This window comes from Entelurus aequoreus, linkage group LG26 (assembly GCF_033978785.1).
Source record: "Entelurus aequoreus isolate RoL-2023_Sb linkage group LG26, RoL_Eaeq_v1.1, whole genome shotgun sequence".
Classification (NCBI taxonomy): Eukaryota; Metazoa; Chordata; class Actinopteri; order Syngnathiformes; family Syngnathidae; genus Entelurus; species Entelurus aequoreus.
In genome coordinates, this window is record NC_084756.1 from 27,741,989 (window position 1) to 27,764,735 (window position 22,747).

General features: G+C 36.6%; 2 protein-coding genes across 2 annotated transcripts in view; both read left to right on the forward strand.

Moving 5' to 3' along the window:
* The first annotated feature begins 883 nt into the window (after nt 1-883).
* Nucleotides 884-7,471, forward strand: LOC133643034 (mitochondrial intermembrane space import and assembly protein 40-like). Its single transcript, XM_062037440.1, has 3 exons — nt 884-1,089; nt 1,338-1,436; nt 5,061-7,471. Exons 1-3 carry the CDS (start codon nt 1,038-1,040, stop codon nt 5,381-5,383), a joined length of 474 nt encoding a protein of 157 aa, XP_061893424.1. The 5' UTR covers nt 884-1,037; the 3' UTR covers nt 5,384-7,471.
* Nucleotides 7,472-8,096: 625 nt separating this feature from the next.
* The window catches only part of uroc1 (urocanate hydratase 1), a 34,515-nt gene continuing 19,864 nt past the window's right edge, over nt 8,097-22,747 (forward strand). The window contains exons 1-7 of the mRNA XM_062037439.1: nt 8,097-8,489; nt 12,781-12,911; nt 15,056-15,149; nt 15,240-15,299; nt 20,040-20,168; nt 20,243-20,304; nt 21,498-21,564. Coding sequence (XP_061893423.1) covers nt 8,316-8,489; nt 12,781-12,911; nt 15,056-15,149; nt 15,240-15,299; nt 20,040-20,168; nt 20,243-20,304; nt 21,498-21,564 — 717 coding nt within the window. The 5' untranslated portion in view covers nt 8,097-8,315. The remainder of the gene's footprint in view (nt 8,490-12,780; nt 12,912-15,055; nt 15,150-15,239; nt 15,300-20,039; nt 20,169-20,242; nt 20,305-21,497; nt 21,565-22,747) is intronic.

Sequence of the window (22,747 nt, forward strand, 5' to 3'; positions counted from 1 at the left end):
ATTAGTTGTTGCAGCCCTAATATATATATATATATATATATATATATATATATATATATATATATATATATATATATATATATATATATATATATATATATATATATATATATATATATATATATATATATATATATATATATATATATATATATATATATTCAATTTTATTTTTAACTTGGGACTTCCTGCGGGCCAGATTTTGGACGCTGGCGGGCGGGATCCGTAGTTTGGGGACCCCTGTTCTAAACAAACTTCTCAAAACATGTTATTTAAAAAAATATTTGACCTCTTTTGAAGGCCATTTAATCAAAAAAATTCACAGGTTTAAATTAGTTAAATAGCCAATGTTATGCAAATGTGTACTAATCCAAAAATGTGACATAATTTGATTAAAAGGCCTTCATAAGTTGATTGTGATTTGAGCAAATAAAGTATAAAAAAAAAAAAAATCCAAATATTTCTATTTCCTTTGAAAAATAAAGGATTTTTTTGTCCCGTTTGGCTTTGCAGTGTTGAATAACTGCCAGTGTATTGTACACCTGTAAAATAAATACACACTGAAATGTTAAAATTTAACATGAAAAATCACAAATTGTGGCCAAAATTTCAGCAAACATCTGCTGAGAGGACAAACAAATCATCCTTTTCGCTTAAAGCAGCCCAAGTGTGTTACAAATCTTCCCTATTTGTAAAAAAAAATAAAATAAAACATTTTCCTGAAGTTTTACGTCCAGCAAATATATTAAAATAAGATGTTCCGCTTTACCAAATAAGGCACATGACGAATTTAGACGTCATACGCCAATATGATTGGTCCACTCATGTACACGTGACCTCATGACGCAGCTCGACGTCATACGCCAATGTGATTGGCTCACCCAAAGCCAGTTAGCCGTCCAGTCACCTCACCGTCAATGGCTACTCATGACTTACCAGCTAGAACAACACATAGAATAAACTCCGGGTTTTTAAAATTGCCGTATCATTTGTGACATGTTCCAATGACAGCAATTTCCCCTCCCGACGGGCAGTAAATGAGGTTTAACCTCTTTATTTGTGAAGACATGACTAGTGTCAAACAAGAAGGTAAGCAAGCTGTGCTAACTCGGCTAAGTCATTCAAAGAGCTAGCATGGAAGTTAATGTTGGGCCGTTATTAAAATGTGTATTTACGTGTTTGTTTTCATATATATATGTGAATTGAAACCATGCCGCATTTATTTTGTACCAGCCGTGATAATCTATTTGGTGAGCTTTTCAGTAAAGTGTAGAGGATCATAATAATATTATACCTCCATGGTTGTAGTTGCATTACAAATGACATGTCGCCCACAGGTAAAGACACCATTATCTTTGTTACCAAAGAGGATCATGCAGCGCCCAGCAATGCTGAGCTTGTAGAAGAAGACCCCAACGATCCTTATGAGGAGCGAGGTAAACACAAACAGAGGGTTTTAATAAAGAACGTTTCTTGTAACAGTGTTGGTGCTAGGAATTTTCCAAAATGGGGTCACAGGCAGAGGTGGGTAGAGTAGCCAGAAATTGTACTCAAGTAAGAGTACTCTTACTTTAGAGATTTATTACTCAAGTAAAAGTAAGGAGTAGTCACCCAAATATTTACTTGAGTAAAAGTAAAAAGTATGTTGTGGAAAAAACTTCTCAAGTACTGAGTAACTGATGAGTAACCTGTTCGTTTAATGATGACGGCAACAAATAATGCACAAAAGCATAAAAATAGCAATGAGCAAATTCAGAGCCGGGAGTATCTCTTAAGCAACTAAAACAATAATATATATCAAATAATAATACATTATTATAAAAAAAATTAAGGCAAATTGAGCCACAATAACTCATACTTGCCAACCCTCCCGTTTTTAGCGGGAGAATCCCGGTATTCAGCGCCTCTCCCGATAACCTCCCGGCAGAGATTTTCTCCCGACAAACTCCCGGTATTCAGCCGGAGCTGGAGGCCACGCCCCCTCCAGCTCAATGCGGACCTGAGTGGGGACAGCCGTTCTTACGTCCGCTTTCCCACAATATAAACAGCTTGCCTGCCCAATGACGTCATAACATCTACGGCTTTTAGAGAGTAGAGTGCACAACAAGGAAAGAGAGTTCTTGGTTTTTGTAATGTGGGTTTATTGTTAGGCAGTTTCATTAACGTCCTCCCAGCGCGGTACCAACACACAACAACAGCAGTCACGTTTAGTCTACCGTAAAGCAGTTCGTCTGCAGTAAACAGCAATGTTGTGACACTCTTAAACAGGACAATACTGCCATCTACTGGATAGCCTGCAGAACACTGAAATTCAAGTATTTTATTTATATGTATAATAAAATTTAAAAAATAAATAAATATATATATATATATTATTTATATATATGAAATACTTGATTTGGTGAATTCTAGCTGTAAATATACTCTCTTCTTAACCACGCCCTTAGCCACGGAGGTCTCAAGGCTGGCAAGTATGCTGAGTGGGGACAGCCTGTTCTCACGTCCGCTTTCCCACAATAAAAACAGCTTGCCTGCCCAATGACGTCTAAGGCTTTTAGAGAGTAGAGTGCACAACTGCGCACACAACAAGGAGACGAAGCAGAAGAACGAGGAAATTACAGACATGGCGACGCCGTCGACGAGCAAGATGAAGAAATACGCTTGCAAGTTCCAAAACGAATGGAAACAAGAATTTCAGTTCATCCAGGACAGTTTGAAGGGGAAGGTGTATGTTGCCTGTAAATATGTAGAACAGACTTCTCCATTGAACACGGTGGCCGAAATGATATACTCATCATGAACGGAGAAGTTAAACAGGACAATACTGCCATCTAATGGATAGCCACCGGAACACTGAAATTCAAGTATTTCTTTTATGTAAATAAAATATATATATATATATATATATAGCTAGAATTCACTGAAAGTCAAGTATTTCATATAGCTGTAAATAACCACGCCCCCCGCCCTCAACCTCCCGATATTGGAGGTCTCAAGGTTGGCAAGTATGCCATAACTTAACAGCACCATAGGCTCAGTAGGCAGAGATTACAAAGGAAAATATGAAATGAAACGGAGTCAAACGTCACCAGTGACTGCATTTGATTGGTGAAACGAAGTCAAACGTCACCAGTGACTGTATTTGATTGGTGAAACGCAGGCATGTCATAGATCCTACTTTGAAGGTGTGTCAGTCAAACCAAAACAAACAAAGCGTGCATTAACAGATCGATAAAAATCAGTAGCGAGTAGCGAGCTGAATGTAGATAAATGGAGCGGAGTAAAAGTAGCGTTTCTTCTCTATAAATATACTCAAGTAAAAGTATGTTGCATTAAAACTACTCTTGGAAGTACAATTTATCCCAAAAGTTACTCAAGTAGATGTAACGGAGTAAATGGAGCGCGTTACTACCCACCTCTGGTCCCAGGGACCCCATCAAGTCATAAAAAATGGGGTCCCACTAGGGCTGGGCGATATGGCCTTTTATTAATATCTCAATATATTTAGGCCATGTCACGATACACGATATATATCTCCATATTTTGCCTTAGCCTTGAATGAACACTTGATGCATATAATCACACCAGTATGATGATTCTATGTGTCCACATTAAAACATTCTTATTTATACTGCATTAATATATGCTCATTTTAAACTTTCATGCAGAGAGGGAAATCACAACTAAGTCAATTTAGCAAAACTGTATTTATTAAACAGTTATTAAGCAGTGGCACAAACAGTCATGTCATTTCAAAACAGAAAGTGCAAGATTGTCAGAGACATTTTAAAACAAACTATTAGTGTACTTTTGTGCATGATGTCACTAAGATGACTTATCAAAACAACACTAAATTAAAGTGCACTTTTTGTACAGAACGCCACTACAATAGTTCAAAACAAATAAAGTGCACTTTTGTGCATTATGTCACACAAGATATTTCAATAAGTGTCAAATAAAAATGAGCTGCATAATATGAAATCAAATAGTGTATGTCCTTCGCTGTGTGGTAGGTTCCTGCGGACGTTATCTCCTTCTGTTGTTGACTCTTTTTTTCGTACGGTGTAGATCTGGAAATGATTGCTTCGGCATTTTGTTGGTGTGGCACCGAACGGAGATGTTGACATGCGGAGTTTCAAGCACTCTTCATTCTCTAGCGGGTGACTTTCACTGGTTTAAATGTAACTTAGATATTGGGTTTCACTATGTGAAGCGCTTTGAGTCACTAGATAAAAGCGCTATATAAATATAATTCACTTCACTACTTTTTGTAGCAACGCTTTTGCCGCATACTTGACATATTACGGTTGTCTAACATCTTCCCGCTTGAAGCCAAACCACTGTCAGACGATGGACCCCTGCTGTTTTTCTTGGGAATTAAGTCTTCCTTCATTTGTTACCAGATTCGCACCTTCTTTCTCTCGTATTACCACTCGCACCGCTCCGCTGGCATCACAGCTAACTGACCTATCGATCTCAGGGCGTACACTCTAACCACAAGGCCACTTTGGTGTTTACTTGAGACTTATCTCTTATTTTTGACTGCCATCTAATGGTCACACTTATAATTACACCCAGTACCAAATAAAATAGTGTAGCGTCCCGGAAGAGTTTGTACTGCAGGGAATTCTGGGTATTTGTTCTGTTGCGTTTATGTTGTGTTGCGGTGCAAATATTCTCCCGAAATGTGTCTGTCATTGTTGTTTAGTGTGGTTTCACAATATGGCACATGTTTATGACAGTGTTGGCGTTGTTTATACGGCAACCCTTGGTGTGACATGTATGAATGCCCTTCTTTCAGTTACACGTGGGATGTTTCAAATCAATATGATCATTAAAATTGGCTATGATAATACAGAATGACAGTTTTTCTTGACATCTTCAATTTAAGACCATTTTTTATCTCTTCCAACTCTTCAAAAGCATTGAGATGGTTAAGCTCAACCTTATAGTCCGGAAGATCTGGTAAACAAAAGTGTCCTTTCTGAATTCAATGCGTAAAAAGACACAACAAGTGCATTAACGCCAACACTGCTTTGTAACCTCTTCTCTCCTGCTAGGTTTGATTCTTCCCAGTGGCGACATTAACTGGAACTGCCCTTGCCTGGGCGGGATGGCCAGTGGTCCCTGCGGGGTCGACTTTAAGGAGGCCTTCTCGTGTTTCCACTACAGTAAAGAGGAGGTGAAAGGCTCCGAGTGCCTGGATCAGTTCACGGCCATGCAGGAGTGCATGCAGCGCTACCCGGAGCTCTACCCGCAAGAAGACGACAAGGTCCCGGATGGAGAGCAGCGCTCGGAAGAAACGCCCGGTGACTCTAAGTCCACATCTGACACTGTGCAGGACTGTGACGGCACAAAGCCCAGTAGCGCCCTAGAAAGCTAACAACATGTTCATGTGTGAGACTTGTTCAAGATGTGCTTTACTGATGCGAATCTTAAGGGCGTACTTACACGACGATGCCGTGCAGTCCATGCCTGGGCCCCTCTCGTGAAGATCAATGACCGCTACAACAAGATATACAATCATGACTGCAGATAATAATCAATGAAGTAATAACAATGGCTCTATTAAAGTTAAAGTAAGTTAAAGTCCCAACGATAGTCACACACACACACACTAGGTGTGGTGAAATTACCCTCCGCATTTGACCCATTCCCTTGGTCCACCCCATGGGAGGTGAGGGGAGCGGTGAGCAGCAGCGGTGGCCGCGCTCGGGAATCATTTTTGGTGATTCAACCCCCAATTCCAACCCTTGATGCTGAGTGCCAAGCAGGGAGGTAATGGGTCCCATTTTTATAGTCTTTGGTATGACTCGGCCGGGGTTTGAACTCACGACCTACCAATCTCAGGGCGGACACTCTAACCACAAGGCCACTGAGCAGGATTATTATTATTAATATATTATTACAGCAGAAATGAATGCAATATTAACATATTAGCCCCTTACGGTTTGCTCTCGCTCATTAACACAACGGTACTGTTTGTCACTCGCTTGTCGTTACAACTGCGTACAATAGATGTCATAATATCTCCACTTCTTAGCATACCTCATACTGTACGTACCTGGTCCACCAGAGAATAAGAAGACCTCGCAGGAGGGATCAGTGTTCCCAACTTAGCTCCTTACACCTGCTCTCTCTTTACAAAGTCTTTTGTCCGGAGCTGGTGACGCTCTCCATTCCATCCAGAATGAGGGTTTGTACATAGTAAACTCATTTGGTGTTGTGGTGGCATAGATTTCAATCAATCAATCAATCAATGTTTATTTATATAGCCCTAAATCACAAGTGTCTCAAAGGGCTGTACAAGCCACAACGACATCCTCGGTACAGAGCCCACATACGGGCAAGGAAAAACTCACCCCAGTGGGACGTCGGTGAATGACTATGAGAAACCTTGGAGAGGACCGCATATGTGGGTAACCCCCCCCCCTCTAGGGGAGACCGAAAGCAACGGATGTCGAGTGGGTCTGACATAACATTGTGAAAGTCCAGTCCACAGTGGATCCAACACATCAGCGGGAGTCCAGTCCACATTTGCATTTCATTAGGCACAATCGGACATATATTTTAAATTGAAATACTACTGATTACCTGATAATATTTTTGTATCTGTGTAAATTAAGCTAGTTGTTGCCTCACATTAAGAGCTTATTGTAGTGATGTGCGGATCAATACTGAAATATCAATCAGATCGTTATGCTCTAATATCGTTTCTCAAATCAAAATATCCATAGTTTTGATACTTTGGTCCAAACTTTTTCCACCTACTTTGACTGAGAAGTCAAAGTAGGCATTTAAAAATGCTTAAAACTGACATTGTGTATTATATTAGCCTTTTTTCATTACATACCGATTTTTGTACTGTCTTTTTCTTACATTTTTGCTTTAGTTTTTCCCATACAATAATAATATGGTTGTTTAACTGCATAACCATGTTTGTAAAGAATCTGCCTGTATAAAAATACAGTATTAATGTTTAGTTACACATTTAACAATGTATATTATGGTTTTGATGTTTTAATTCATGGGTTAGTATTTTATTTTCTAATTACCTAGCTAAACTTTGTTTATAATTTAGGTACATTTTATTTTTATTTTGAAAGCATTTAATATTGTAGATCAGGAGTGTCTAAATGTTTTCCACCAAGGGCCGTATACTAAAAAGTCTAGTATGGGGGTTCCATTTTGATATTAAAAAAAAATAAATAACATCACCAAAACTTTATAGGTGACTAAAATGATTATTATTATATTATTATTACACTGGTTTAAATGTAACTTAGATATTGGGTTTCACTAGAGAAAAGCGCTATATAAATATAATTCACTTCACTTCACATTTTGTTTTTGTCAAAATGGCGACCAGCAGGTTTTACTGGTTTTAATGCAGACTCTTAACATGCAAGCATGTAAAGCAGGTTAGCATGTGCTATTATGGACCACCTCCCCCATCTAAAGAGCACGCAACCATTTTATAAACCACGTTTATTTGAATTCCTAAACCTATTTATTTTGCTTCTCATCTCTCTTGCAGAGTCCATCAAAATCGGACGCTCCACGGCCAATTGTGCTGATTAGAGCTCACACACACGACTTAAATAAGAGATCAAGCAGTCCACTACGGAAGAAGTCGAGACATTTCTGTAAAATTGAGAAAAGAAGTGATGGCCGCGTGTGAGTACGCCCTCAAAGACTCGTGAGATGACCGAACAAGATGTTGCTTTACAGTTAGTTGCGCTAAATGCATTTCATGTACGCTGTTAGTCACCTTTTTATACTGTTCAAAGTACTGCACTGCAAAGTATTTCTACCGATTCTGTTTCTCCTCACTTTTATTTGTCATCGTAACCACACGCAAAGCATTTATACCTCAATGACGTCCAAGTTACTCAAATAAATATTGTTGGGCATTTTGTAACCGTATGATTATTACAAAAAGACAGTAATTGTGATATTTCAAGCTGTATGTTGTCTGGATGAACGGGTGGCGCCTATTTTTGTCCTAACCGCCAATCCCAATGTTTGCTTTGGGAAAAATACGTATTTTTGCAGCCACTTTTGGGGTAAGTAGCCCTTTTTATCCTCTATTCATATCAATGAGCCTGGAAACAATATTTGTATGCCTGGTTAGCTGACTTTGTGGTATAGTACATGTTTACAATCAAGAATAATACATATTTGTTCCCTTGTCCAAAGGTCTCGTCATGGGTCAGAGGTCAGAATGTCCACTCGTCAAACTCCCTCAGCAGTCAATAATTACCTGGCTGTCATTGGTGGATTGCGACGATGACCTCCCGGTGAAGCGGCTTTAAATGCGTAGCAGCGCTCCTGCAACAATCTTTCCACTAACAAGCAACATCATGTCCACCTTGAAGGAGATCTGCCGCACTTTGCCTCTGGACCCGTTGCCCCCTCGCCGTGGACGAGACCCCGATGTGCCCCATGCGCCCGTTCGGACGCCAAACCTCACGGCCGAAGAGGAGCGGGTGAGTGGAAATAAAGACAGTTTGAACTGTTTATATGTGTCATCTCATAACCAGGTTTTTTTGTGGCCCGAAATAACATTTTGTTTTTGTGGCCCCATTTTGGTATTTGATATTGCTGGTGTAACAAGCAAGGTGCTATAATGTGTGGGTTATTTCATGTCTAAAAGGTTTCTTGATGTTAAAAAACTGTATGTAGAAAATGTTACAGACTAGCTGTAAAATGTTAAATTTATAATGAATAAATCCTACTTTACTTTAATTTTTTAAAATTATTATTTTTTTTTTATTATTTTAGTTTTTATTTTGTCCTGTCCAGCTACTCAGGCAAATCATGTTGTTAATGTAGATGCCCATGTCGGCTGTACAGATTTACTTTACAAAAGAGAAGTGTGGGATACTTCTCTTGTTGCCTTATTTTTATTTGACTTTATTAAATGGATTTATATTATATGGTGCAGCCGGCCCGGAGCAGGAAGGGATAGAAAGAGAAAAAAAGGAAGGCAGAGGGGGAAATTGTGGGTACAAGAGAGGAATAAGACAAAGAAACAACAACAAACACAACAACAGAACAGCATCAGCGAATTGGATATGTACAAATATGATAGTAAAAGTGACAGCAAAGAAACAGGGAGGGAAATAAATATTAATAACACAGAAATGACAGTGAGCATTATTACACTACAAATGGAGCAATACAAATACCAATAGAAAAAGCACTATTGATAATGAATAATAACAATAATTACCTCTTTTCAACAATACAGTTGTTTCAAATGCAACAATACATATATGTAATGATAACTTGAAATACAAAAGAAAGCAGATAAATGGAGGAACTGTATAAACCTTTTAGATTGTTATAGTAACATTAGGTAAAGCTTTGTCAGTGTGCCGTGTGTTACCCAGTTTCCCTTAGGGCAGGAGTCGGCAACCCAACATGTTGAAAGAGCCATAATGGACCAAAAATACAAAAAAAAACAAATCTGTCTGGAGCCGCAAAAAGTTAAAAGCCTTTTGTAAGTGTTATATTGAAGGCAACACATTAAGTTAGTGTCCCAGAGGGTTAGATAACTCCTGGAAATTACTGTCTTAAAACTGCCGAAGGTATAGATGTGTGTGCCCAAGTTAAAGGAAAGAACAGGCTGTCTTCTTCTAATGGATTTATTACAATCTTTGCAAGCTGGGTAACGTTTGCTGTGGTCTGGAACAACATGGTAATGTTTGCTGTGGTCTGGAACAACATGGTAACGTTTGCTGTGGTCTGGAACAACATGGCACACAATCAGAAATGTAGCCGATACTACATACAGATATTGTGTCATGAGACATGCAAATATAAATGAAATACACAAAAAATTAAATTAACTCAAATATACCCACAAATGAGGCATAATTGATGCAATATGTACACACAGATAGCCTATATAGCATGTTAGTATAGTTGTTAGCACTCCACGCAAGTTAATAACATCAACAAAACTCACCTTTGTGCATTCACGCACAGCATAAAACGTTTGGTGGACAAAATGAGACAAAGAGGGAGTGGCATAAAACATGTCTTTTTGTGGCAGCGACAGAGAAAGTTGTACACGTAAACCAACTATGGTGAGTTCAAGGACCGCCAAAATTTGTAGGATAAAACGGTGCTGGCCAAATACTGTCATCAGCGAAGCATAAACACAATAGGCTGTCTAACAATTAAGAATGTTTGTGTTATGTTTGTCCTCCTACAGAAACATTATTAAAACAACAAATATATTTTCCACCCATCTTTTTCCATTTTTGAAAAAGCTCCAGGGAGCCACCAGGGCCGTGTTAAAGAGCCGCATGCGGCTCGAGACCCCCGCCCTAGGGCAACAATGTTAACGCTTTTCTTTCAATTTTAAAACTTTAAATGAATTTACCACGGCTAGGCCCGGAACCAATAAACAGTGATAAATGAGGGTTTACTGTATTACTCTTGGCGACCAGAAGTAGATTTGACTGGAAATACAGTTCAAATGTGTTTATAATTAGATATTAAGAAATATTGTAGTACTATATTACAAGTTATGTAAATATTGGAATTTACAGTAATTAATCACATATAGAGATGTCCAATAATATCGGTCTGCCGATATTATCGGCCGATAAATGCGTTAAAATGTAATATCGGAAATGATCGGTATCGTTTTTTTTATTATCAGTATCGTTTTTTTTTTTTTTTTTTTCTTTTTTGTTTTTTTTCATTAAATACACATAAAAAACACAAGATGCACTTACAATTAGTGCACCAACCAAAAAAAAAACCCTCCCCCATTTACACTCATTCACACTCATTCACACAAAAGGGTTGTTTCTTTCTGTTATTAATATTCTGGTTCCTACATTATATATCAATATATATCAATACAGTCTGCAAGGGATACAGTCCGTAAGCAAACATGATTGTGCGTGCTGCTGGTCCACTAATAGTACTAACCTTTAACAGTTAATTTTACAAATTTTCATTAATTACTAGTTTCTATGTAACTGTTTTTATATTGTTTTACTTTCTTTTTTATTCAAGAAAATGTTTTTAATTTATTTATCTTATTTTTTTTAATTCATTTTTTCAAAAAGTACCTTATCTTCACCATACCTGGTTGTCCAAATTAGGCATAATAATGTGTTAATTCCACGACTGCATGTATCGGTTGATATCGGTATCGGTTGATATCGGTATCGGTAATTAAAGAGTTGGACAATATCGGAATATCGGATATCGGCAAAAAGCCATTATTGGACATCCCTAATTATTATTTATTATTAGGGATGTCCGATAATGGCTTTTTGCCGATATCCGATATTCTGATATTGTCCACCTCTTTCATTACTGATACCGATATCAACCGATACCGATATATACAGTTGTGGAATTAACACATTATTATGCCTAATTTGGACAACCAGGTATGGTGAAGATAAGGTCCTTTTTTAAAAAAATAATAAAATAAAATAGTATAAATAAATTAAAAACATTTTCTGAATAAAAAAGAAAGTAAAACAATATAAAAACAGTTACATAGAAACTAGTAATTAATGAAAATGATTAAAATTAACTGTTAAATGTTAGTACTATTAGTGGAGCAGCAGCACGCACAATCATGTGTGCTTACGGACTGTATCCCTTGCAGACTGTATTGATATATATTGATATATAATGTAGGAACCAGAATATTAATAACAGAAAGAAACAACCCTTTTGTGTGAATGAGTGTGAATGGTTGAGGGAGTTTTTTTGGGTTGGTGCACTAATTGTAAGTGTATCTTGTGTTTTTTATGTTGATTTAATTAAAAAAAAAAAAAAAAAAACGATACCGATAATAAAAAAACCCATACCGATAATTTACGATATTACAATTTAAAGCATTTATCGGCCGATAATATCGGACATCTCTATTTATAATTATTCAAAACTGCAATGACGCTTCGGCAATAATTGAAAAAGTAAACAAAACGCAATAAATGGGCAAAATCTATGAAAAGACTAATATTTTTTAGACACTATGTTTGAAAGAAACTGTGTGGCCGAATTAGAAATACGGTCGTAATCTGTCACGATGACTGCTTTTGAAGTGATGCTAAATTGGCAGTTATCTCTATGGGCTTTTGAAAAGATGCTGCTAAACCCAACTAAAGCAAACAAATGACATGTTGACTCACAGCCAGCAGAAACAAAGTATAATTTAATTTACGAGGTTATTCCGTTTATTATAAAGTAGAACAAGGACACACCTGCAGAGCACGACCACGTTGATGATCAGTTCCCAAAGTGACCGGTCGCCATAATCATGTGGCTTCCCCTTTAGTGAGCGTGGCCCTAAACAACCACATAGTGTTTATGACAGTGCTCTTAACCATCTGCTTGGCCAACCATGTTGTGTATCTGTTGCGACATCACTGTTTGCCACGCTGAAATATTGATTCTTCTCCACAGTCCTTCACTGTCGTCAATAATTCAAGCACAGACTTGGGGATGTGCAACATGCACTCATAAATACTTCATGGACCGATAGATTGATACTTTACTTATTCCGAGGGAAACCCTAACATCCAGTAGCTGACATTGAAGTAGAAGGAAACCCCTGATTTACAGCTAATAAAGTATCTTGTTGAATTATCTAAAGGTAAATATTGTCACTTCTTGACTTCACTTCTTCACTTTGCCTTTAATTGATCTTTAGAATCCTGAAACCAAACTACTTTTGTACTTAATTTATTGACATGTACCTTCACTGTAAGTCCATATTTTTATACGTTTCTTCTACAGCTGGCACTGAGAAATGCCCTGCGCTACTTCCCGCCGGCCCATCATGCAACACTGGCACCAGAATTTGCTCAAGAGCTGCGGCAGTACGGGCACATCTACATGTACCGCTTCTGCCCCGCGCTACGAATGAGGTGAGTATGGTGGCCAGCAGGGGCCGACGCGCAGCCACGTCCAAACTCAAAAATAACTCAGTGATTCTCAAAATGTGGTACGCGAGCTCCATCTAGTGGTACACCAAAGAATCACATGTTTTATTTTCCTATATTCCTGTACTCAAACACAGTGCTACTGTTCAAGTGTAATGTTACAGTGGCCAAACATATTAAATATACTTGTTAAATAAAACTTCTGCCTTGTTTTTAATGGATACTTAGGCCTACTGCGCTACTGTATATGTATTAATGTTGGTCATTATAGTGGTATTTGAGAGCAAAGTTTTATTTTCCTATATTCAAACACAGTGTTACTGTTCAAGTGTAATGTTAAAGTGGCCAAAAATATTAAATATATTTGTTAAATAAAACTTCTGCCTTGTTTGTAATGGATACTTAGGCCTTCTGCGCTACTGTATTTTTTAATAATTGGTCAGTAGTGTTAAATAAAACCTCTGCCTTGTTTTTAATGGATACTTAGGCCTACTGCGCTAATGTATTTTTTTTAACCGTGGTCATTATAGTGGTACTTGAAGAGCAAAGTTTTATTTTCATATTCCTATATTCAAACACAGTGTTACTGTTCAAGTGTAATGTTACAGTAGCCAAACATATTAAATATACTTGTTAAATAAAACTTCTGCTTTGTTTTTAATGGATACTTAGGCCTACTGCGCTACTGTATTTGTTGTATTGTTGGTCATTATAGCGGTATTTGAAGAGCAAAGTTTTATTTTCCTATATATTTAAACACAGTGTTACTGTTCAAGTGTAATGTTACAGCATACTTGCCAACCCTCCCGTTTTTAGCGGGAGAATCCCGGTATTCAGCGCCACTCCCGACAACCTCCCGACAGAGATTTTTTCCCGACAAACTCCCGGTATTCAGCCGGAGCTGGAGGCCACGCCCCCTCCAGTTCAATGCGGACCTGAGACTGAGTGGGGACAGCCTGTTCTCACGTCCGCTTTCCCACAATATAAACAGCTTGCCTGCCCAAAGACGTCATAACATCTAGGGCTTTTAGAGAGTGCACAACTGCGCACACAACAAGGAGACGAAGCAGAAAAACGAGGAAATTACAGACATGGCGGCCGAAATGATATACTCATCATGAACGGAGAAGTTAAACAGGACAATACTGCCATCTAATGGCTAGCCACCGGAACACTGAAATTCAAGTATATATTTTTTTTTTCTATGTAAATAAAATAAATATATATGTATATATATATATATATATATATATATATATATATATATATATATATATATATATATATATATAGAAATATATATATATATATATATATATATATATATATATATATATATATATATATATATATATATATATATATATATATATGTATGTATATGAAATATATATGAAATACTCGAGTTGGTGAATTCTAGCTGTAAATAACCACGCCCCCAACCACGCCCACCCCCAACCCCCCACCTCCCGATATTGGAGGTCTCAAGGTTGGCAAGTATGTGTTACAGTAGCCAAACATATTAAATATACTTGTTAAATAAAACCTCTGCTTTGTTTTTAACGGATACTTAGGCCTACTGCGCTACTGTATTTTTAAAAAAATGTTGGTCATTATAGTGGTACTTGAAGAGCAAAGTTTTATTTTCCTATATTCCTATATTCAAACACAGTGTTACTGTTCAAGTGTAATGTTACGGTGGCCAAAATATTAAATATACTTGTTAAATAAAACTTCTGCCCTGTTTTGAATGGATACTTAGGCCTACTGCGCTACTATATTTTTTAAATATTGGTCAGCATGGTAGAGCAAAGTTTTTTCTGAGGTTTTACTTTAAAGTTTGGGAATCACTGCTCAAGCTTGTTTAGGACGACTCCATCTTTTGGAAAAAGGCTTTCTGTTTTTTTTTTTTAAAGGAGAGAACAAATGCAGCATGTGGAGCTAGTCCTACTTTTTTTTATTATTACATCATGCGTGACTAAAGCAATCCTTTTTCAAGAAAACGTGCGTGCAATTCCAATGGTGTGACTTTAGTGGTGTTCCACTTTCGAGGTTTTCGTTGTGCTGCCACTTGCATGAAAGAGCTATCATGAGAGTGGGGGTGTTTATAATAAATCGTGCTTCTTCAGGGCATACCCTCTACATGAGTACCCGTGTCGCACACGCCAAGCCGCCTCCATCATGCTGATGATCATGAACAACCTGGACCCAGCTGTAGCCCAGGTGAGCTCTGCTGATAACCATATGACATCTCACCCGTACAGTATTGTATACTTTAAATGATATCAACTAATTGGCCTTGGTGTCTGTTAGTTCCCCCAGGAGCTGGTCACCTACGGAGGAAATGGACAAGTGTTCAGTAACTGGGCCCAGGTAACACCTTTGATTCTTTTTGACAGTGATGATGATGATATACTGTACCTTGGCGGGCCGCAACATTAGGTACAGCCACACTCTCCAATAAGATTCAAGAGTTTTAATACAGTTTTTCTTTCTGTTGGAAGGAATAATGCAAATCATAATAATCAGTTCCAAGCTGACCAGTAGGCATAAATGTTAGCTAATATTCTGAAATATGTATTTTATCAGTGGTTCTATGTATTTGTGTACCGTACGAGTTACATTAGTGGCAGTGAGAGTATTACAACAGCACCTTTGATGCTTTACATTTGAAACATTTGTTTTTAATCTTCATTTTAACGTCTATTTTCCAAGGGGTGGCAATTGGCAGTTGGCTATAATCTCACATATTTACATGTCAATGATATGTATTTATGTCTTTTTAATATAAACATGGAACAATTAAACTGTCATAACAAGTGGTGAGCGTTGGCATAAGTAATGGGACACCACTGGTAATAATAATGGAACATGGTAATAGTCTGTTCCAGGGTCAAACTGTGTATCATTAAACCAATGTTAATAGTTCCATTTTAACGTTCTTGGGTGTTGACAACCTTAAAACTATGACATGCTCATGTTTAACAAGTGTAAAAAGAAGTTAACCACAATAAATAATTAGTTGTACATTTCATTTATTTTATTAATTGCATTTATTAATACAAATATGCAATGTCTCTGCCAATTTTTCATCTTTAATCGTATTAATTTAAAGTTATAAATTATACAATATTGTATTATTAATTATATGTAATTATAATGTATGATATACCATATATTAATTATATTCATATATTGTTGATTTGTATTAATCTATTTAATTATATTTCAATAGTAATTTGTAATTATTATTAAATACTTATCTTGTCATAAGTTGGCTGTCTATTGTCACCCATTCATTTCACTCTCTAATTAGAAAATGGTGACACTTAATAAGCTCTGCTTCTTCCTACTCCTTTTCAGACAAGTTGCGCAATCGTGTAATCATGTGAGGACACCATACCGGCCCCCGAGTTCAGTTTAAAACTTGGGAAACAAAAATTTTTGCTGTAAATTCCTGAAACCGATCTTGTCATTTAGCCTAGGGGTTCTTAACCTTTTTCACCTCGAGGACCAGCTTTTCCACTAAAGAAGGGCCCGGAGCCCACTCAAACTATAACACTGATTAGTAATCTTATTCCTGATTTTGATTGTATTCAATAATTATAAAAAATTATAAGAAACCATGTGTTTAGCACGAAGATTATTATTTCTTTAATGCATACAGTAAACCTTACACTACCGTTCAAAAGTTTGGGGTCACCCAAACAATTTTGTGGAATAGCCTTCATTTCTAAGAACAAGAATAGACTGTCGAGTTTCAGATGAAAGTTCTCTTTTTCTGGCCATTTTGAGCGTTTAATTGAGCCCACAAATGTGATGCTCCAGAAACTCAATCTGCTCAAAGGAAGGTCAGTTTTGTAGCTTCTGTAACGAGCTAAACTGTTTTCAGATGTGTGAACATGATTGCACAAGGGTTTTCTAATCATCAATTAGCCTTCTGAGCCAATGAGCAAACACATTGTACCATTAGAACACTGGAGTGATAGTTGCTGGAAATGGGCCTCTATACACCTATGTAGATATTGCACCAAGAACCAGACATTTGCAGCTAGAATAGTCATTTACCACATTAGCAATGTATAGAGTGTATTTCTTTCAAGTTAAGACTAGTTTAAAGTTATCTTCATTGAAAAGTACAGTGCTTTTCCTTCAAAAATAAGGACATTTCAATGTGACCCCAAACTTTTGAACGGTAGTGTATGCTTAACTGAAGAAAATACATGTACATACAATTATATTGTGCTTAAATCAACTAAATGAATAGTGATTATGTTTCTTGACTAAACGGTCAATAAAATTAAAGTGCAAATGAGAATACAGCTTCACCTCTTTAGTCATATTTTTTGCGCTTAAGAAACTTCTCAATGAGTTTATCTCCAGACTTCTTCTGTTCGTTTGATATTGTCATTACCGCCACAAGTGGTGGAAAAGTGTATTAGAACTGAGCGCCCCTGCGACCCATATGGACCAAACCGATCTTTTGGGGGTGCTCGCGACCCAACGATGGGCAGGCCTTATTTATGAAGCACTGACTTACAGGAACTTGACACATTTTCGTATTGACATTTTAAGCTTGCTAGCAAACTTAACTGAGGCGTTCCGTTCCTCCAGGCACCCCTTTGTCCTCTCCTTTTTGGCAGGTTTTTTTTTTTTCGTTATGTGATCTTTGCAACTAAGGTGTTGCTGGTCACACCCTTGTCACACACTGTTCAAACTCCTCCCCTTTGGCAGGCATTACAAATCACTGTACGCCAAAATGACCCCTCGTAAAAACGATTTCTTCCCACAGGCTATCTGATGAACTCTGTCAAATAATGTGAAACTAATCTATCACTGTGAATGTACTCACTCATTTTCACGTCATCATCATTTTGCTTTTGCTCTATTCACCACTGTACTATTATTTATTAGCCTTGCACTTATTATATAATTAAGTACTTGTTTATATTTTTAGTTAGCGTTTTTTTCGGACTATAAGTCGCAGTTTTTTTCGTAGTTTGGCCGGGGGTGCGACTTATACTCAGGAGCGACTTATGTGTGAAATTATTAACACATTAGCGTAAAATATCAAATAATATTATTGATGTCATTCACGTAAGAGACTAGACGTATAAGATTTCATGGGATTTAGCTATTAGGAGTGACAGATTGTTTGGTAAACGTATAGCATGTTCTATATGTTATAGTTATTTGAATGACTCTTACCATAATATGTTACGTTAACATACCAGTTGGTTATTTATGCCTCATATAACGTACACTTATTCAGCCTGTTGTTCACTATTCTTTAGACATTTTAAATTGCCTTTCAAATGTCTATTCTTGGTGTTGGCTTTTATCAAATACATTTCCCCAAAAAATGCGATTTATACTCCAGTGCGACTTATATATGTTTTTTTCCTTCTTTATTATGCATTTTCGGCCGGTGCGACTTATACTCCGAAAAATACGGTAATTGTTAATATTTATTGTTTGCATTAACCAAGAGAGCACAGCCTACCAAGTCAACTACATTGTATGTTAAACACACTTGGCCAATGAATCTGATTCTGTAGCTTGTTTATTTCCGATGCAGTCAGTAGTCATTTGTTCAACTTCTTTAGTTATAATAGTGGTGTTCCTCAAGGCTCCATTTTAGGTCCTCTGTTTTTCATATACTGGTGGCTCGGAAGTTCAGTTAAAAAAACTTGTGAGAGACTCCGATTTTTGCAGCAGATTCTTAAACGTATTAGAGTGCTGTCATAGAGATAGCTTTTTTGCAAAAGGTCCTTAAAAACAGCAGAGCGCTCCTGTAACTCTGACAAAATAAATAGACCAAAATAAAATGTTTAATGTAGAACAGGGGTCACCAACGCGGTGCCCGCGGGCACCAGGTAGCCCGTAAGGACCAGATGAGTAGCCCGCTGGCCTGTTCTAAAAATAGCTCAAATAGCAGCACTTACCAGTGAGCTGCCTCTATTTTTTAAATTGTATTTATTTACTAGCAAGCTGGTCTCGCTTTGCCCGACATTTTTAATTCTAAGAGAGACAAAACTCAAATAGAATTTGAAAATCCAAGAAAATATTTTAAAGACTTGGTCTTCTTTTGTTTAAATAAATTCATAATTTTTTTTACTTTGCTTCTTATAACTTTCAGAAAGACAATTTTAGAGAAAAAATACAACCTTAAAAATGATTTTAGGATTTTTAAACACATATACCTTTTTACCTTTTAAATTCCTTCCTCTTCTTTCCTGACAATTTAAATCAATGTTCAAGTAAATGTATTTTTTTTATTGTAAAGAATAATAAATAAATTTTAATTTAATTTTTCATTTTAGCTTCTGTTTTTTCGACAAAGAATATTTGTGAAATATTTCTTTAAACTTATTATGATTAAAATTCAAAAAAATTATTCTGGTAAATCCAGAAAATCTGTAGAATCAAATTTAAATCTTATTTCAAAGTCTTTTATATTTCTTTTAAAATTTTTGTTCTGGAAAATCTCGAAGAAATAATGATTTGTCTTTGTTAGAAATATAGCTTGGTCCAATTTGTTGTATATTCTAACAAAGTGTAGATTGGATTTTAACCTATTTAAAACATGTAATCAAAATTCTAAAATTAATCTTAATCAGGAAAAATGACTAATGATGTTCCATAAAAAAAAAATTTTTATTTTTTCAAAAAGATTCGAATTAGCCAGTTTTTCTCTTCTTTTTTTCGGTTGAATTTTGAATTTTAAAGAGTAGAAATTGATGATAAACTATGTTTCAAAATTTAATTGTAATTTTTTTCGTGTTTTCTCCTCTTTTAAATCTTTCAATTAAGTGTAAATATCATTAATTATTAATAATAACAGAGTTAAAGGTAAATTGAGCAAATTGGCTATTTCTGGCAATTTATTTAAGTGTGTATCAAACTGGTAGCCCTTCGCATTAATCACTACCCAAGAAGTAGCTCTTGCTTTCAAAAAGGTTGGTGACCCCTGCTGTAGAATATACAAAATAAGAGTAATAGTGAAGGGAGAAGTCCGCCCCCCGACCCCGGTCTTTAGCTTTCTGGAGATGTGGCCCCCAAAACAATTTAGTCTAACACCCTTCAAAGTGTAAACAACTTGTGTTTGCGTAGTTCCGCCTTGTGATGCATTATCTGAGTGAGATGACGGAGGAGCAGACGTTGGTCATGTACAGTGGTCACCCCATGGGTCTCTTCCCCAGCCTGCCTTCCTCACCTCGCGCCATCATCACCAACGGCATGGTAACGCAGCAACTACCCACCTTTTCTGTACTCGCCATAATATTGTCGCGTGACGACTGTTTGCTGCACCCCAGGTCATTCCAAACTACTCATCCAGGGAGCAATATGAACGGATGTTTGCTCTCGGCGTATCGATGTAAGTATGTTCGTTTGTAAAATGTGGGATTAATCAGAATCAGAAGAGTTTTTATTGCCATTTTTTGAGAATGGGTTCACAAACTAGGAATTTTACTTGGCGCAATCGTGCAACATAAAACATAAAACACAGAATAGAAGTAAAGCTGCAAGCAGCGATGGACGGGACCAACTTTGAGGGCTCATAAAATACAAACCGGAGCGGTAATTAAAACTCCTTCATCAACTTTTAATCAGAAGGGTTCAATCTCTCTCCTGTGCTAATTTGAAGCCGACACGACAAACGCGCTCAGAGGAGATAATGTTTGAAAAAAGGTGACTGTTTTTACTCAACTTTTGTTTTGAAGGGGGAATTGCAAACTTCCTGTTGATTTTTGCTGGGGGTTGTCAGTGTATGAAATATAGGTCTAAGTGAAACCTACATAGATGTTCTTGTTTCATGTCTCTACGACATTCCTACTGGGAGTTAGAGGCAGTTTTGTCTGTGTTTTCCTCATAGGGGGCGCTAGAGCGCAATTTTGAGTGTTGGGGTTTGGTTTTTTGATTAGATCGCAATTTTCGCCAGTCCTGATGTGTGTGTCCAATTTGGTGAGTTTTGAAGAATGTTAAGGGGGTCAAATTACAGCTCAAAGAGGCGGCGGTATAATAATAAAACGCTAGAAATACAATAGGGCAGTGGTCCCCAACCACCGGGCTGCGGCCCGGTACCGGTCCGCGGACCGATTGGTACCGGGCCGCACAAGTAATTAAAAATTATTATTATTATTATTTTTTTTTAATTTAAAAAAAAAAAAATTTATGAAATCAACATAAAAAACACAATATATACATTATATATCAATATAGATCAATACAGTCTGTAGGGATACAGTCCGTAAGCATACATGATTGTATTTATTTATGTAAAAAAAAAAAAAAAAAAAATTTTTTTTTTTTTTTTTTTTACTCCGTCCCAAAGGGACATCGGTCCCTAATAACGAGCTGTAACTGAGCTATCAGATCTTGTTATTGTTCATGTGCCTGATGGCCGAGCGGAAAGTTGTCTATAGTTATGAATGCTTGTTTGTCTGTACATGTCATGTGCCAGCTGGGATAGACTCCAGCTCACCCTTCCCCAACAAGCGTTACGCTAAAATGTATGAATGAATGTTGCCTTGATTGTTTGTAAAGTGTCATCATTGGGCATATTTTCAGGTACGGGCAAATGACCGCCGGCAGCTACTGCTACATTGGACCTCAAGGCATTGTTCATGGCACTATGGTATGAAGTCACTCTGATCATAACAATAATTAAGTTTATGCATCGTGTCAAATGGAAAACAGCATCAATTCATATATAATATACACAGTGGAACCCGCTTAAGTTGGACCCGTTTATGTTGAACAACTCAAGTCTTCTTGTTTTGGTTAAGCCGACAACCGCTTATGTTGACGTGATTCAGTCATTCTGAGGGGCCATTGACCTAAACAGGTAGTAGATGATTAAAATGTCAAATAGTTGAGTAAACTGTCCATTAATTAATATTAGGGCTGCAACAATCGATTATAAAAATAGTTGACGATTAATTTAGTAATCGATTCGTTGGATCGATGGTATGCGCATGCGCAGAGGCAATTTTTTATTTATTTTTTTAAATTTTATTATTTATTTTAATAAACCTTTATTTATAAACTGCAACATTTACAAACAGCTGAGAAACAAAAATCAAAATAAGTATGGTGCCAGTATGCTGTTTTTTTTCCAATAAAATACTGGAAAGGATGGAAATGTATTTTGTCTCTTTTATCCGATTATTAATCGATTAATTGAAGTAATAATCGACAGATTAATCGATTATCACATTAATCGTTAGTTGCGGCCCTAATTAATATGAAAAATCATTATAATGAGCCTGTTTAGGAATTTCGTATTTCATGACCAAATGTATTTGTTGCATGACCAGTTTATAAGAACCAATCAGATCATTTATAATGCCCCTAAATAAATAAATAAATGAATAGTGAAATAAATAATAGGTTCAATGTATTTATTAAATGTTTTATTCTTTATATGGTACATTTTAACATAGTTCTAAAACAATTAATGCAACTGATGTGCTTTACAGACAGTTTATATATAAATACAATACTAAACTATATAATGTTTTGGATTGATTTAACAATTTCACTTTAAAATAGTGCATTCATAATTAAATAATTTATTCAATTGACTTTATATTATATTTATTTTTTATAATATATTTATTTAAGGGCAAAAATAGTCATGAAGTTGCTATTATTACTATTATTAATCTTGCTGTCTTCCGCACCATTTTTGTGTGCTGTCCCCCTTTTTATATGAATTAAAACCATTTTTTTTCCAATTAGTTTTGTATATTGTTTTTAGACGACTTGTCCAGGGTGTACCCCGCCTTCCGCCCGAGTGCAGATGGGATAGGTTCCAG